The sequence below is a fragment of the Heptranchias perlo genome, chromosome 31 (assembly GCF_035084215.1).
Source record: "Heptranchias perlo isolate sHepPer1 chromosome 31, sHepPer1.hap1, whole genome shotgun sequence".
NCBI lineage: Eukaryota > Metazoa > Chordata > Chondrichthyes > Hexanchiformes > Hexanchidae > Heptranchias > Heptranchias perlo.
The window spans coordinates 36,470,225-36,483,495 of NC_090355.1; the positions used below are offsets into that span (position 1 = coordinate 36,470,225).

At 52.3% G+C, this 13,271-nt stretch overlaps 1 protein-coding gene across 1 annotated transcript in view; it reads right to left on the bottom strand.

Annotated features, from left to right (window-relative positions):
* Positions 1 to 1,724: 1,724 nt before the first annotated feature.
* LOC137300745 (retinoic acid receptor RXR-alpha-A) overlaps positions 1,725 to 13,271 on the bottom strand; it is a 44,379-nt gene continuing 32,832 nt past the window's right edge. The window contains exons 7-8 of the mRNA XM_067970018.1: positions 8,519 to 8,624; positions 1,725 to 6,584 (exon numbers count right to left, since the gene is read on the bottom strand). Of these exons, the coding sequence (XP_067826119.1) occupies positions 6,437 to 6,584; positions 8,519 to 8,624 (254 nt within the window). The 3' untranslated portion in view covers positions 1,725 to 6,436. The remainder of the gene's footprint in view (positions 6,585 to 8,518; positions 8,625 to 13,271) is intronic.

The following is a 13,271-nucleotide window of genomic DNA, read 5'->3' on the forward strand; positions in this document are numbered from 1 at the left end:
GGAGCCTCAGAGGTTGGGGCTGAGATGACTGGAAGCTCATGCTCGGCGATCAGGCTCAGCCACTGCCACACACATCACCCCGTCCCCAACCCCCAAATCACTAAGAGGACAGGTGGAGGATCACAAAAAGCTCCACATCCAAAACAGTAAGGAAGAGGGGACTGAGGAGAAACAGGACATGTTCTTCGCCATTGGGGTAACAGGTCAACCTTCGGCCCACTTCACTCCCCAGCTTCAAACCTCAATAGCTCATAGAATCTTACAGCACAGACTGAGGCCAATCGGCCCATCGTGCCTGCGCTGGCTCTTTGAAAGAGCTATCCAATTAGTCCCACTCCCCTGCTCTTTCCCCATAGCCCTGCAAATTTTCTCCCCTTCAAGTATTTATCCAATTCCCTTTTGAAAGTTATTATTGAATCTGCTTCCACTGCCCTTTCAGGCAGCGCATTCCAGATCAGAACAACTCGCTGCGTAAAAAAAATTCTCATTTCCCCCCGGTTCTTTTGCCACTTACCTTAAATCTGTGTCCTCTGGTTACCGACCCTCCTGCCACTGGAAATAGTTTCTCCTTATTTAAGCTACAATTTTGAACACTTCTATTAAATGACACAAAACTAGATGGAATGTGAGTTGTGAGGAGGATGCAAAGAGGCTTCAAGGGGATATAGACAGGCCTAGTGAGTGGGCAAGAACATGGCAGATGGAATATAATGTGGAAAAATGTGAAGTTATCCACTTTGGTAGGAAAAACAGAAATGCAGAGTATTTTTTAAATGGTGGGAGATTGGGAAATGTTGATGTTCAAAGGGACCTGGGTGTTCTTGTACATGAGTCACTGAAAGCTAACATGCAGGAGCAGCAAGCAATTAGGAAGGCAAATGGTATGTTGGCCTTTATCACAAGAGGATTTGAGTACAGGAGCAAGGATGTCTTACTGCAATTATACAGGGCCTTGGTGAGAACATACCTGGAGTATTGTGTAAAATTTTGTTCTCCTTACCTAAGAATATACTTACCATAGAGGGAGTGCAACGAAGGTTCACCAGACTGATTCCTGGGATGGCGGGATTGTTGGATGAGGAGAGATTGAGTAGACTAGGCCTGTATTCTCTAGAGTTTAGAAGAATGAGAGGTGATCTCAATGAAACATACAAAATTCTTACAGGGCTCGACAGGGTAGATGCAGGGAGGATGTTTCCCCTGGCTGGGGAATCTAGAACCAGGGGTCATAGTCTCAGAATAAGGGGTCGGCCATTTAGGACTGAGAGGAGGAGAAATTTCTTCACTCAGAGGGTGGTGAGTCTTTGGAATTCTCTACCCCAGAGGACTGTGGAGGCTCAGTCATTGAGTACATTCAAAACAGAGATCGATAGATTTCTAGATATTAAAGGCATCAAGGGATATGGGGATAGTGCAGGAAAATGGAGTTGAGGTAGAAGATCAGCCATGATCTTGTTGAATGGTGGAGCAGGCTCGAGGGGCCGGATGGCCTACTCCTGCTACTATTTCTTATGTTCTTACCTTCTCTGTTCTAAGGAGAACAATCCCAGTTTTTCCAGTCTATCAACATAACTGAAAGTCCCTCATCCCTGGCACCATTCTAGTAAATCTCCTCTGCACCCTCTCCAAGGCCTCGACATCCTTCCTAAATTATTGTGCCCAGAATACTCCAGCTGGGGCCAAACCAGTGAAGTCGTAAAGCACCGGACAAGAGCAGGCGGGGGCAGGGTACAGGGCTCATTTTATTACACTGAACACGGAGAAACAAAATCAAACTGAAATGGTTCCAAACACAGGGGGTTCTGATCCCCGTGAAGATTGGAGACACCCCCCACTGCCCTGCCCTGCCTCCCGCCCCCAAAAACCGCTGTGTGTGAATCAGGCCAGACCAGGCCAAAACCTGCAGCGTTTACACTGAAACCTTCAGGACCAAACTGCGCCTCCACTCTGAGCGATAAGAGTTCAGCTGTTCAGAGCAGAAACCCTTCAAAAATCAAACAGAACATCAGAGATCAACAAGAGAGAATTAGACTTTCAGATAGAATCCTCACAGACCGGCATTCGGACGATATTTGAAACTCGACAAATATTCAGGTCTCCCTGGGGTGTTACTGATCAAAAATTAAAATAAGCTAACCTGTCAAATTACACAGGGAGCAACTGGGCTCAGAGTCGCAAAAGACCCCAGGATCGATCCTGCGTCAATCCTGCAAACTATTAAAGTATTAACATTTACAGAGAATGTTTACAATAATTCAGTGAAGCTCAATCTAACAAAAGGGATAAAGTTTCATTTATACAAAAATAGATTTCTGTAGACATTTTTTTTGTTTTTTCGATTTTCACCAAGTGTTCATAGTATCGACACAGACTGCTCGCATCACAGCTCAAAACAGACGCACAAGAACTGAGGTGGTCATTGTCTGTCAGCCAGGCTCCACCTACTGGGGAAAGACAAGAGGAGAGAGGGCCAAGTCAGAGACGGACAGAGCGAGAGAGCGCGAGAGACGGACAGAGCGAGAGAGCGCGAGAGACGGACAGAGCGAGAGAGCGCGAGAGACGGACAGAGCGAGAGAGCGCGAGAGACGGACAGAGCGAGAGAGCGCGAGAGACGGACAGAGCGAGAGAGCGCGAGAGACGGACAGAGCGAGAGAGCGCGAGAGACGGACAGAGCGAGAGAGCGCGAGAGACGGACAGAGCGAGAGAGCGCGAGAGACGGACAGAGCGAGAGAGCGCGAGAGACGGACAGAGCGAGAGAGCGCGAGAGACGGACAGAGCGAGAGAGCGCGAGAGACGGACAGAGCGAGAGAGCGCGAGAGACGGACAGAGCGAGAGAGCGCGAGAGACGGACAGAGCGAGAGAGCGCGAGAGACGGACAGAGCGAGAGAGCGCGAGAGACGGACAGAGCGAGAGAGCGCGAGAGACGGACAGAGCGAGAGAGCGCGAGAGACGGACAGAGCGAGAGAGCGCGAGAGACGGACAGAGCGAGAGAGCGCGAGAGACGGACAGAGCGAGAGAGCGCGAGAGACGGACAGAGCGAGAGAGCGCGAGAGACGGACAGAGCGAGAGAGCGCGAGAGACGGACAGAGCGAGAGAGCGCGAGAGACGGACAGAGCGAGAGAGCGCGAGAGACGGACAGAGCGCGAGAGACGGACAGAGCGCGAGAGACGGACAGAGCGCGAGAGACGGACAGAGCGCGAGAGACGGACAGAGCGAGAGAGCGCGAGAGACGGACAGAGCGAGAGAGCGCGAGAGACGGACAGAGCGAGAGAGCGCGAGAGACGGACAGAGCGAGAGAGCGCGAGAGACGGACAGAGCGAGAGAGCGCGAGAGACGGACAGAGCGAGAGAGCGCGAGAGACGGACAGAGCGAGAGAGAGCGAGAGACGGACAGAGCGAGAGAGAGCGAGAGACGGACAGAGCGAGAGAGAGAGAGGGACAGAGCGAGAGGGAGAGTGAGGGAGAGGGACAGAGCGAGAGGGACAAAGTGAGGGAGAGAGAGGGACAAAGTGAGGGAGAGAGAGGGACAAAGTGAGGGAGAGAGAGGGACAAAGTGAGGGAGAGAGAGGGACAAAGTGAGGGAGAGAGAGGGACAAAGTGAGGGAGAGAGAGGGACAAAGTGAGGGAGAGATAGTGTGTGAGAGACATAGAGAGCAAGACGGAGAGCGAGAAACAGAGATAGAGATTGACAGACAGAGGGAGAAACAGATAGAGACGGAGAGTGAGAGACGCACAGAGATAGAGAGAAAAAGAGATAGACAGACAGAGAGAGAAACAGAGATAGAGAGAGAGAAATGCAGATAAAAAGAATTATATTTAGAGACAGAGATGGAGAGAAGAGGGGAGATGGGGAGAAGAGGGGAGATGGGGAGAAGAGGGGAGATGGGGAGAAGAGGGGAGATGGGGAGAAGAGGGGAGATGGGGAGAAGAGGGGAGATGGGGTGAAGAGGGGCAAGTTTTGAAGAGAATTTCTGCAACCCGTGTAGCATCTCCAGGATCAGAGATCACCCTAATGCCTCACGTGCTTCCCTCTTGCTCTGCGGCCGTGTTTAGAGGGGTCCTGGTATCGACTCCCCCTTTTATCCGATAATTTTCTGTGCTCGCAACAGTTTGAAAATGTAATTTTTAATTTTCATTTTTTTTTTACAAAATTGCTGCACTTAAAATATTTATATTTCAGGTTAAAAGTCGGGTCTAAAGGAAAATTCAGAAGACAAAGACTGGGTGAGATGCAAGACACGGGACAGCATTGGAGAGAATTTGTGTAGAAACCTGGATACCGCAGCCCACTGGGGAAAGGGGAGGGGAGATAAGGAGAGGGTTAATGAGACTTAAGCCCCAATTATCCAAGGTTTGGCAGCGTAGGCGTGAACTGTTTGGGGGCAGATCCTGCTGACTCCCTAATGGGAGACCCTCCCTCCCCCATACCCCCTTCCCAATTTATATAGACTCAGGTGCAGGGGAAGCTTGGCCTGCAAGACACTTGGCTGGAGATCGGAAAATCCAGGGAGACAGCAGCAGGTCTTAAAGGGCTGCAGCTCACCATTAAAAGAATTAAAACATTTACCTGACGAAGGAGGAAGCCTCCGAAAGCTTGTGAATTTAAAATAAAATTGCTGGACTATAACTTGGTGTAAAATTGTTTACAATTGTCAACCCCAGTCCATCACCGGCATCTCCACATCACCATTAAAAGGGAGGTGGAGGTGGTGGTGTCAGGAAAGAGCACTGCAGAGACATGTGGGGGTATCACAGCTCCCTCTGACGCTGAAGAGTTAGGGGGCCTGCTGCGGGAAGTGTGCCCCAGGGAGGGTGGGCCTATTTGGGGCTGAAAGGAGAGAGGGACGGAGACACAGGGGGAGGGAGGGAGGGAGGGAGGGAGAGCAGTGACTGAGGCAGCTCCCTCACACCCCGCTTGCTGGTGCTCCGAGCAAGGTGAAGGAGAGTGTGCACTCCACATTTCCAGTGGGACCCCGTTAACCGTGACACAATCCCACGTAGAACCCCCAGAATCACTGATAGGCACCGTTTATAGACTCCGATCAATCACTGCCCCCTTTGTACAGACTGTTTCACCGGTGCCTGGGCTACAGCTAGTGGGAGGCGGCAGAACAACAGAAGCCGAGTTGCTCCTCCACCACACAGCCAATCTGTGCCATGGGGCCTCAGGAAATTGGGGTTTAGTGTAAGGAATGATGGTGCTGAGGGGAGTGGGGGAATGAGTTAATATAGAGAGTGGATGGGAATGAGAGTTAGTGTACAGGATGGGATGGGTTAATGAGTTAGTGTGTTTGGGGAGGTCGGCAGTGGTTAGTCCAGATGCAAACTGAGTATCTGCGCTCTCATTTGTAAAACAAAAGCACTTTCTCCCACCTCCCCCCCAAACCACCTCAGCCTCATGACGTGACGTTTACTAATTACTGGTTATTAATTAAAGTTTTCATCAGCAGCAAAGAATGATCAGAAGTCGAGCTTTTCCCCCACCCATTGCTGGACTGGAGGGGCAGCAAGACATGGGAGCACCTCAAGACCTCAGTCCCATCTGGGGGAAATGGGTCCAAAATGCAAGGCTCCCATCGGGGTAGATGATTGTGGCAAAGTGATGGTGCCCCCAGTTTGAAGTATTGAGTTGTGTAATGACTCACCTGGCCCATTGCATAAAGGCCGAGAATTAGTGAAACAAAACCTCCTTTACTTGCTTCGAAAAATATAAAAGATTAACAAAGACCGGACTGTATTCTGTTAAACATTCAGTCGGGCAGACCAGGTGCCACGGTGAGAGATGCTCTCCGATTCCTATACAGGATTGGAACAAGTAAACAGGTCTCTCCAACCCCCTCAGTGAGACAGCACATGAAACCAATCAACACCCAGCCCAAGTGAGACCTGCCAGGCTAATGGTGAACTGAACCAATACAGGACAGTGTCAAAGGAGGCTGAACTCACATCACCGTCAGAGAGAGCTTCAAATCAAGGCCGAGGCCGTCAAGAGTTCTTTGGAAAATCCAAACCCCCAGCTGTGACAAACAGGAAAACCCTCAGATCCACCTTTGACATGGAGAGGACTGATAGCCCGTCAGTGTGCACGGAAACAGCAACGGGAAGGAAGTCCAAGTAAATCTCAGGCACCTCTCACCTGGAGGGGAGGTGGGGTATGTGCGCTCTCTCTCTCTCTCGCTCGCTCTCTCTCACGCACACACATACACACACGCACACACCTTCATCTCAATCACCTGATTGGTCTCAGACCGAGGATCCATGCAGAGTATATATCAAAAGAAAAGAAAATGATTCCTTTGTCATCTCATTATTGAGGAATTAATAGTCGAGAGGAGGGGCTCTAAATGCAGAGGGTTGGCCTACAGTCTTGTGCTGAGCCCGTACAAAGGATGGCAGTCTGCCCCCAGGCTGCAATGTTCTCCTCGTCCACAGTCCACTTAGGTCATTTGATGGGGAGCCTCCAACATCTCCATGAGGAAAGTGTCGATGGGCGTGTCACCGATGAGCTTGAAGAAGAACAGGTGCTCCAGGCATTTCAGTCCGATAGATCTCAGGGCCGGCAATCGCAGCAGGAGCTTGGCAAACCTGTGGGGCAACGGAGGGCATGGTGACAGTGAGTACAACATAGCAGCAAGCACGGCCACAAAAAACTTCAACCAGAGGTGCCATTGGCAGCACCGATGGGTACAGGTAGAGGCAGTGCCCAGCTGGTCTGATAGCTCAGGGAGCTTTTAAATCGGTGAGTAGTTGACCCACACAGAGCAGGAAGCCGTACCCCAGTGAGAGTCAGTGTCCTTGGGACCCGTACCCCAGTGAGAGTCAGTGTCTGTGGAACCCGTACCCCAGTGAGAGTCAGTGTGTGTGGGACCCGTACCCCAGTGAGAGTCAGTGTCTGTGGAACCCGTACCCCAGTGAGAGTCAGTGTGTGTGGAACCCGTACCCCAGTGAGAGTCAGTGTCTGTGGAACCCGTACCCCAGTGAGAGTCAGTGTCTGTGGGACCCGTACCCCAGTGAGAGTCAGTGTCTGTGGGACCCGTACCCCAGTGAGAGTCAGTGTCTGTGGGACCCGTACCCCAGTGAGAGTCAGTGTCTGTGGAACCCGTACCCCAGTGAGAGTCAGTGTCTGTGGGACCCGTACCCCAGTGAGAGTCAGTGTCTGTGGGACCCGTACCCCAGTGAGAGTCAGTGTCTGTGGGACCCGTACCCCAGTGAGAGTCAGTGTCTGTGGGACCCGTACCCCAGTGAGAGTCAGTGTCTGTGGGACCCGTACCCCAGTGAGAGTCGGTGTCTGTGGGACCCGTACCCCAGTGAGAGTCGGTGTCTGTGGGACCCGTACCCCAGTGAGAGTCAGTGTCTGTGGGACCCGTACCCCAGTGAGAGTCAGTGTCTGTGGGACCCGTACCCCAGTGAGAGTCAGTGTCTGTGGGACCCGTACCCCAGTGAGAGTCAGTGTCTGTGGAACCCGTACCCCAGTGAGAGTCAGTGTCTGTGGGACCCGTACCCCAGTGAGAGTCAGTGTCTGTGGGACCCGTACCCCAGTGAGAGTCAGTGTCTGTGGGACCCGTACCCCAGTGAGAGTCAGTGTCTGTGGGACCCGTACCCCAGTGAGAGTCAGTGTCTGTGGGACCCGTACCCCAGTGAGAGTCAGTGTCTGTGGGACCCGTACCCCAGTGAGAGTCGGTGTCTGTGGGACCCGTACCCCAGTGAGAGTCGGTGTCTGTGGGACCCGTACCCCAGTGAGAGTCAGTGTCTGTGGGACCCGTACCCCAGTGAGAGTCAGTGTCTGTGGGACCCGTACCCCAGTGAGAGTCGGTGTCTGTGGGACCCGTACCCCAGTGAGAGTCAGTGTCTGTGGGACCCGTACCCCAGTGAGAGTCAGTGTCTGTGGGACCCGTACCCCAGTGAGAGTCAGTGTCTGTGGGACCCGTACCCCAGTGAGAGTCGGTGTCTGTGGGACCCGTACCCCAGTGAGAGTCGGTGTCTGTGGGACCCGTACCCCAGTGAGAGTCAGTGTCTGTGGGACCCGTACCCCAGTGAGAGTCAGTGTCTGTGGGACCCGTACCCCAGTGAGAGTCGGTGTCTGTGGGACCCGTACCCCAGTGAGAGTCGGTGTCTGTGGGACCCGTACCCCAGTGAGAGTCAGTGTCTGTGGGACCCGTACCCCAGTGAGAGTCAGTGCCTGTGGAACCCGTACCCCAGTGAGAGTCAGTGTCTGTGGAACCCGTACCCCAGTGAGAGTCAGTGTCTGTGGGACCCGTACCCCAGTGAGAGTCAGTGTCTGTGGAACCCGTACCCCAGTGAGAGTCAGTGTCTGTGGGACCCGTACCCCAGTGAGAGTCAGTGTCTTCAGGAGGACAACAGGGGAGAATTGGAAATCTGAAAAATAAACTACAAATAAAATCCAAGCCAGTTTAATGTAAAAGTGAGCAGCAGAGAATGTCAGGATTCCTGCAGGTTCCACTGCAGCTGCTGCTGTGCTGTGATCTCACTCGGACTGCTCGCCTCACAGAGGGACGTACCTGCCAGGCTGCTCTGGGTATTTGTGTTTGCAGTAGCCCTCCAGTGAGGCATACACCTTCTCACGGAGAGCCTCCACCTCTCCAGGATTGGACAGGCCCTTGGCGTCTATAAGAAAGGGAGAATCGCACAATTACTCTCTCATTGTTGGCTAGTGGGGATCGGAGAGGGTGAGAAGAGGGGGCCCTGTCGTTGTGAAGCCCTGTGAACACCAACAACCGCTGTCCTGTCCAGATGTAATAACTACATCTGTTGAATTCATATCGCGGCCTAAACATTATCAATGTGAATAACATCGAGTGAATTTAACTAGTCCAAGAGAGACGGGGATAAAGGTAATGCAGGGGGTCGAGTTGGGGAACACTTTTTAGAATCTATTCAGTTTCTTGGATCAGTCTGTTTCTAGTGCTTAAAGAAAGAAGCATTGCTTAATTTAATTCTGGGAAATGAAATGGGCCAAATAACTTATGTGAGAATTGGGAAATAGTGACCACAAAATAGTTTGATTCAATGTAAGAATAAATGTGAATAAAATTTAAGGGTTTCTGGACAGGAAAACGGCAATGTTGAGTGAGATCAACAGGGATCTGGGGAAAATTAACTGGGCAGAAAAGTTAACAAACAGACCAGCTGTGAGAAGTCTCCCAGTATGATCAGGATAGAAATAAGTACATCCCTTCACCACCAACAGGGTGCATCAAATAATGTGGATAAACAGGAAGATTAAGGCTAACTGAAATTGTGATCAAATTATGGCTAAAAATATTGAAGATAATCATGAGGAATATTGAAAGTGCAGTGGGGAGGGGAAAAGGGAGATTAGAAGGGTTAAAGGGGGAAATTAACAAAGACCAGTGGATAATGTAAAAGGAAATAATGAGGGCTTGTATCAATATGTAAGTAAAAGAACAGTTAGAGAGGATCGGAGCACTCAGAGATAAGGAGAGAGTCCAACTGTGCAAGATGGGGGGACAAGAAATATTAAATAAATATTTTTACCTGGGTTTTTACAAATGATGTTGGGAATGAGAATGTGGGTAAACTAGAGGAGGAGGTGGAACAATTATGGGAGAAAATTGGAGAAAAGGGATTGGTTCTGAATATATTAGCAGAACTTAGTGAGCCCTGATGGGTTTGCACCGGTCCGAGAGGGGGCAGCCACCGGTCCGAGAGGGGGCAGCCACCGGTCCGAGAGGGGGCAGCCACCGGTCCGAGAGGGGGCAGCCACCGGTCCGAGAGGGGGCAGCCACCGGTCCGAGAGGGGGCAGCCACCGGTCCGAGAGGGGGCAGCCACCGGTCCGAGAGGGGGCAGCCACCGGTCCGAGAGGGGGCAGCCACCGGTCCGAGAGGGGGCAGCCACCGGTCCGAGAGGGGGCAGCCACCGGTCCGAGAGGGGGCAGCCACCGGTCCGAGAGGGGGCAGCCACCGGTCCGAGAGGGGGCAGCCACCGGTCCGAGAGGGGGCAGCCACCGGTCCGAGAGGGGGCAGCCACCGGTCCGAGAGGGGGCAGCCACCGGTCCGAGAGGGGGCAGCCACCGGTCCGAGAGGGGGCAGCCACCGGTCCGAGAGGGGGCAGCCACCGGTCAGAGAGGGGGCAGCCACCGGTCAGAGAGGGGGCAGCAGAGGATAGTGGGATTTTTCAATCCTCTTTAAATAAGCAAAAAGTAGTTTTGCAAAATAGTGAGGAGGATTGTAATCAAAACCTCAGGAAATCAGACAAGTTGGTGGGATCGCAGACGGTGCCAGATGCAATTTAATGTGAGGTAATAGTTTGGGAGTAAAGAAGGAAAGGCTTGCATTTCTATTGCCCCTCTCACCACCTCAGGACATCATGAAGCAATTCACAGCCAATGAAATACTTTTGAAGTGTAGTCACTGTTGTAATGTAGGAAACGCGGCAGCCAATTTGCGCACAGCAAGATCCCACAAACAGCAATGTGATAACTATCAGACAATCTGTTTTTAGTAATGTTGGTTGAGGGAAATTGTTGGCCAGGACACCCCTGCTCTTCTTCCAATAGTGCCGTGGGATCTTTTATGTCCACCTAAAAGGACAGATGGGACCTCGGTTTAATATCTCATCTGAAAGATAGCACCTCCGACAGTGCAGCACTGACCCTCCGACAGTGCGGCGCTCCCTCAGTACTGGCCCTCCGACAGTGCGGCGCTCCCTCAGTACTGGCCCTCCGACAGTGCGGCGCTTCCTCAGGACTGACCCTCCGACAGTGCAGCGCTCCCTCAGCACTAACCCTCCGACAGTACAGCGCTCCCTCAGTACTGACCCTCCGACAGTGCAGCGCTCCCTCAGTACTGACCCTCCGACAGTGCGGCGCTCCCTCAGTAATGACCCTCCGACAGTGCGGCGCTCCCTCAGTACTGACCCTCCGACAGTGCAGCGCTCCCTCAGCACTGACCCTCCGACAGTGCGGCGCTCCCTCAGCACTGACCCTCCGACAGTGCAGCGCTCCCTCAGGACTGACCCTCCGACAGTGCAGCGCTCCCTCAGCACTGTACTGGGAGTGTCGGCCTTGATTATGCGCTCAAGTCTCGGGACATGAACCCACGACCTTCTGACTCAGAGGTGAGAGTACTACCCACTGAGCCACGGCTAAGTGTACACAGAAAACCACTAAAGGGTGTTTTTTTTTATTCGTTCATGGGATGTGGGCATCGCTAGCGAGGCTGGCATTTATTGCCCATCCCTAATTGCCCTCGAGAAGGTGGTGGTGAGACGCCTTCTTGAACCACTGCAGTCTGTGTGGTGAAGGTTCTCCCACAGTGCTGTTAGGAAGGGAGTTCCAGGATTTTGACCCAATGACGATGAAGGAACGGCGATATATTTCCAGGTCGGGATGGTGTGTGACTTGGAGGGGAACGTGCAGGTGGTGATGTTCCCATGCACCTACTGCTCTTGTCCTTCTAGGTGGTAGAGGTCGCGGGTTTGGGAGGTGCTGTCGAAGAAGCCTTGGCGAGTTGCTGCAGTGCATCCTGTGGATGGTACACACTGCAGCCACGGTGTGCCGGTGGTGAAGGGAGTGAATGTTTAGGGTGGTGGATGGGGTGCCAATTAAGCGGGCTGCTTTGTCCTGGATGGTGTTGAGCTTCTTGAGTGTTGTTGGAGCTGCACTCATCCGGGCAAGTGGAGAGTATTCCATCACACTCCTGACTTGTGCCTTGCAGATGGTGGAAAGGCTTTCGAGAGTCAGGAGGTGAGTCACTCGCCGCAGAATACCCAGCCTCTGACCTGCTCTTGTAGCCACCATATTTATATGGCTGGTCCAGTTAAGTTTCTGGTCAATGGTGACCCCCAGGATGTTGATGGTGGGGGATTCGGCGATGGTAATGCCGTTGAATGTCAAGGGGAGGTGATTAGACTCTGTCTTGTTGGAGATGGTCATTGCCTGGCACTTGTCTGGTGCGAATGTTACTTGCCACTTATCATCCCAAGCCTGGATGTTAACCAGGTCTTGCTGCATGCGGGCACGGACTGCTTCATTACCTGAGGGGTTGCGAATGGAACTGAACACTGTGCAATCATCAGCGAACATCCCCATTTATGACCTTATGATGGAGGGAAGGTCATCGATGAAGCAGCTGAAAATGGTTGGGCCAAGGACACTGCCCTGAGGAACTCCTGCAGCAATGTCCTGGGGCTGAGATGATTGGCCTCCAAAAACCACTACCATCTTCCTTTGTGTTAGGTATGACTCCAGCCACTGGAGAGTTTTCCCCCTGATTCCCATTGACTTCAATTTTACTAGGGCTCCTTGGTGCCACACTCGGTCAAATGCTGCCTTGATGTCAAGGGCAGTCACTCTCACCTCACCTCTGGAATTCAGCTCTTTTGTCCATGTTTGGACCAAGGCTGTAATGAGGTCTGGAGCCGAGTGGTCCTGGCGGAACCCAAACTGAGCATCGGTGAGCAGGTTATTGGTGAGTAAGTGCCGCTTGATAGCACTGTCGACGACACCTTCCATCACTTCGCTGATGATTGAGAGTAGACTGATGGGGCGGTAATTGGCCGGATTGGATTTGTCCTGCTTTTTGTGGACAGGACATACCTGGGCAATTTTCCACTTTGTCGGGTAGATGCCAGTGTTGTAGTTGTACTGGGACAGCTTGGCTAGAGGCGCAGCTAGTTCTGGAGCACAAGTCTTCAGCACTACAGCTGGGATGTTGTCGGGGCCTATAGCCTTTGCTGTATCCAGTGCACTCAGCCGTTTCTTGATATCACGTGGAGTGAATCGAATTGGCCGAAGACTGGCTTCTGTGATGGTGGGGATATCGGGAGGAGGCCGAGATGGATCATCCACTCGGCACTTCTGGCTGAAGATGGTTGCAAACACTTCAGCCTTGTCTTTTGCACTCACGTGCTGGACTCTGCCATCATTGAGGATGGGGATGTTTACAGTGCCTCCTCCTCCTGTTAGTTATTTAATTGTCCACCACCATTCACGACTGGATGTGGCAGGACTGCAGAGCTTTGATCTGATCCGTTGGTTGTGGAATCGCTTAGCTCTGTCTATAACATGTTGCTTCCGCTGTTTAGCATGCATGTAGTCCTGTGTTGTAGCTTCACCAGGTTGGCACCTCATTTTTAGGTACGCCTGGTGCTGCTCCTGGCATGCTCTTCTACACTCTGCATTGAACCAGGGTTGATCCCGTGGCTTGTTGGTAATGGTAGAGTGAGGAATATGCTGGGCCATGAGGTTACAGATTGTGCTGGAATACAATTCTGCTGCTGCTGATGGCCCA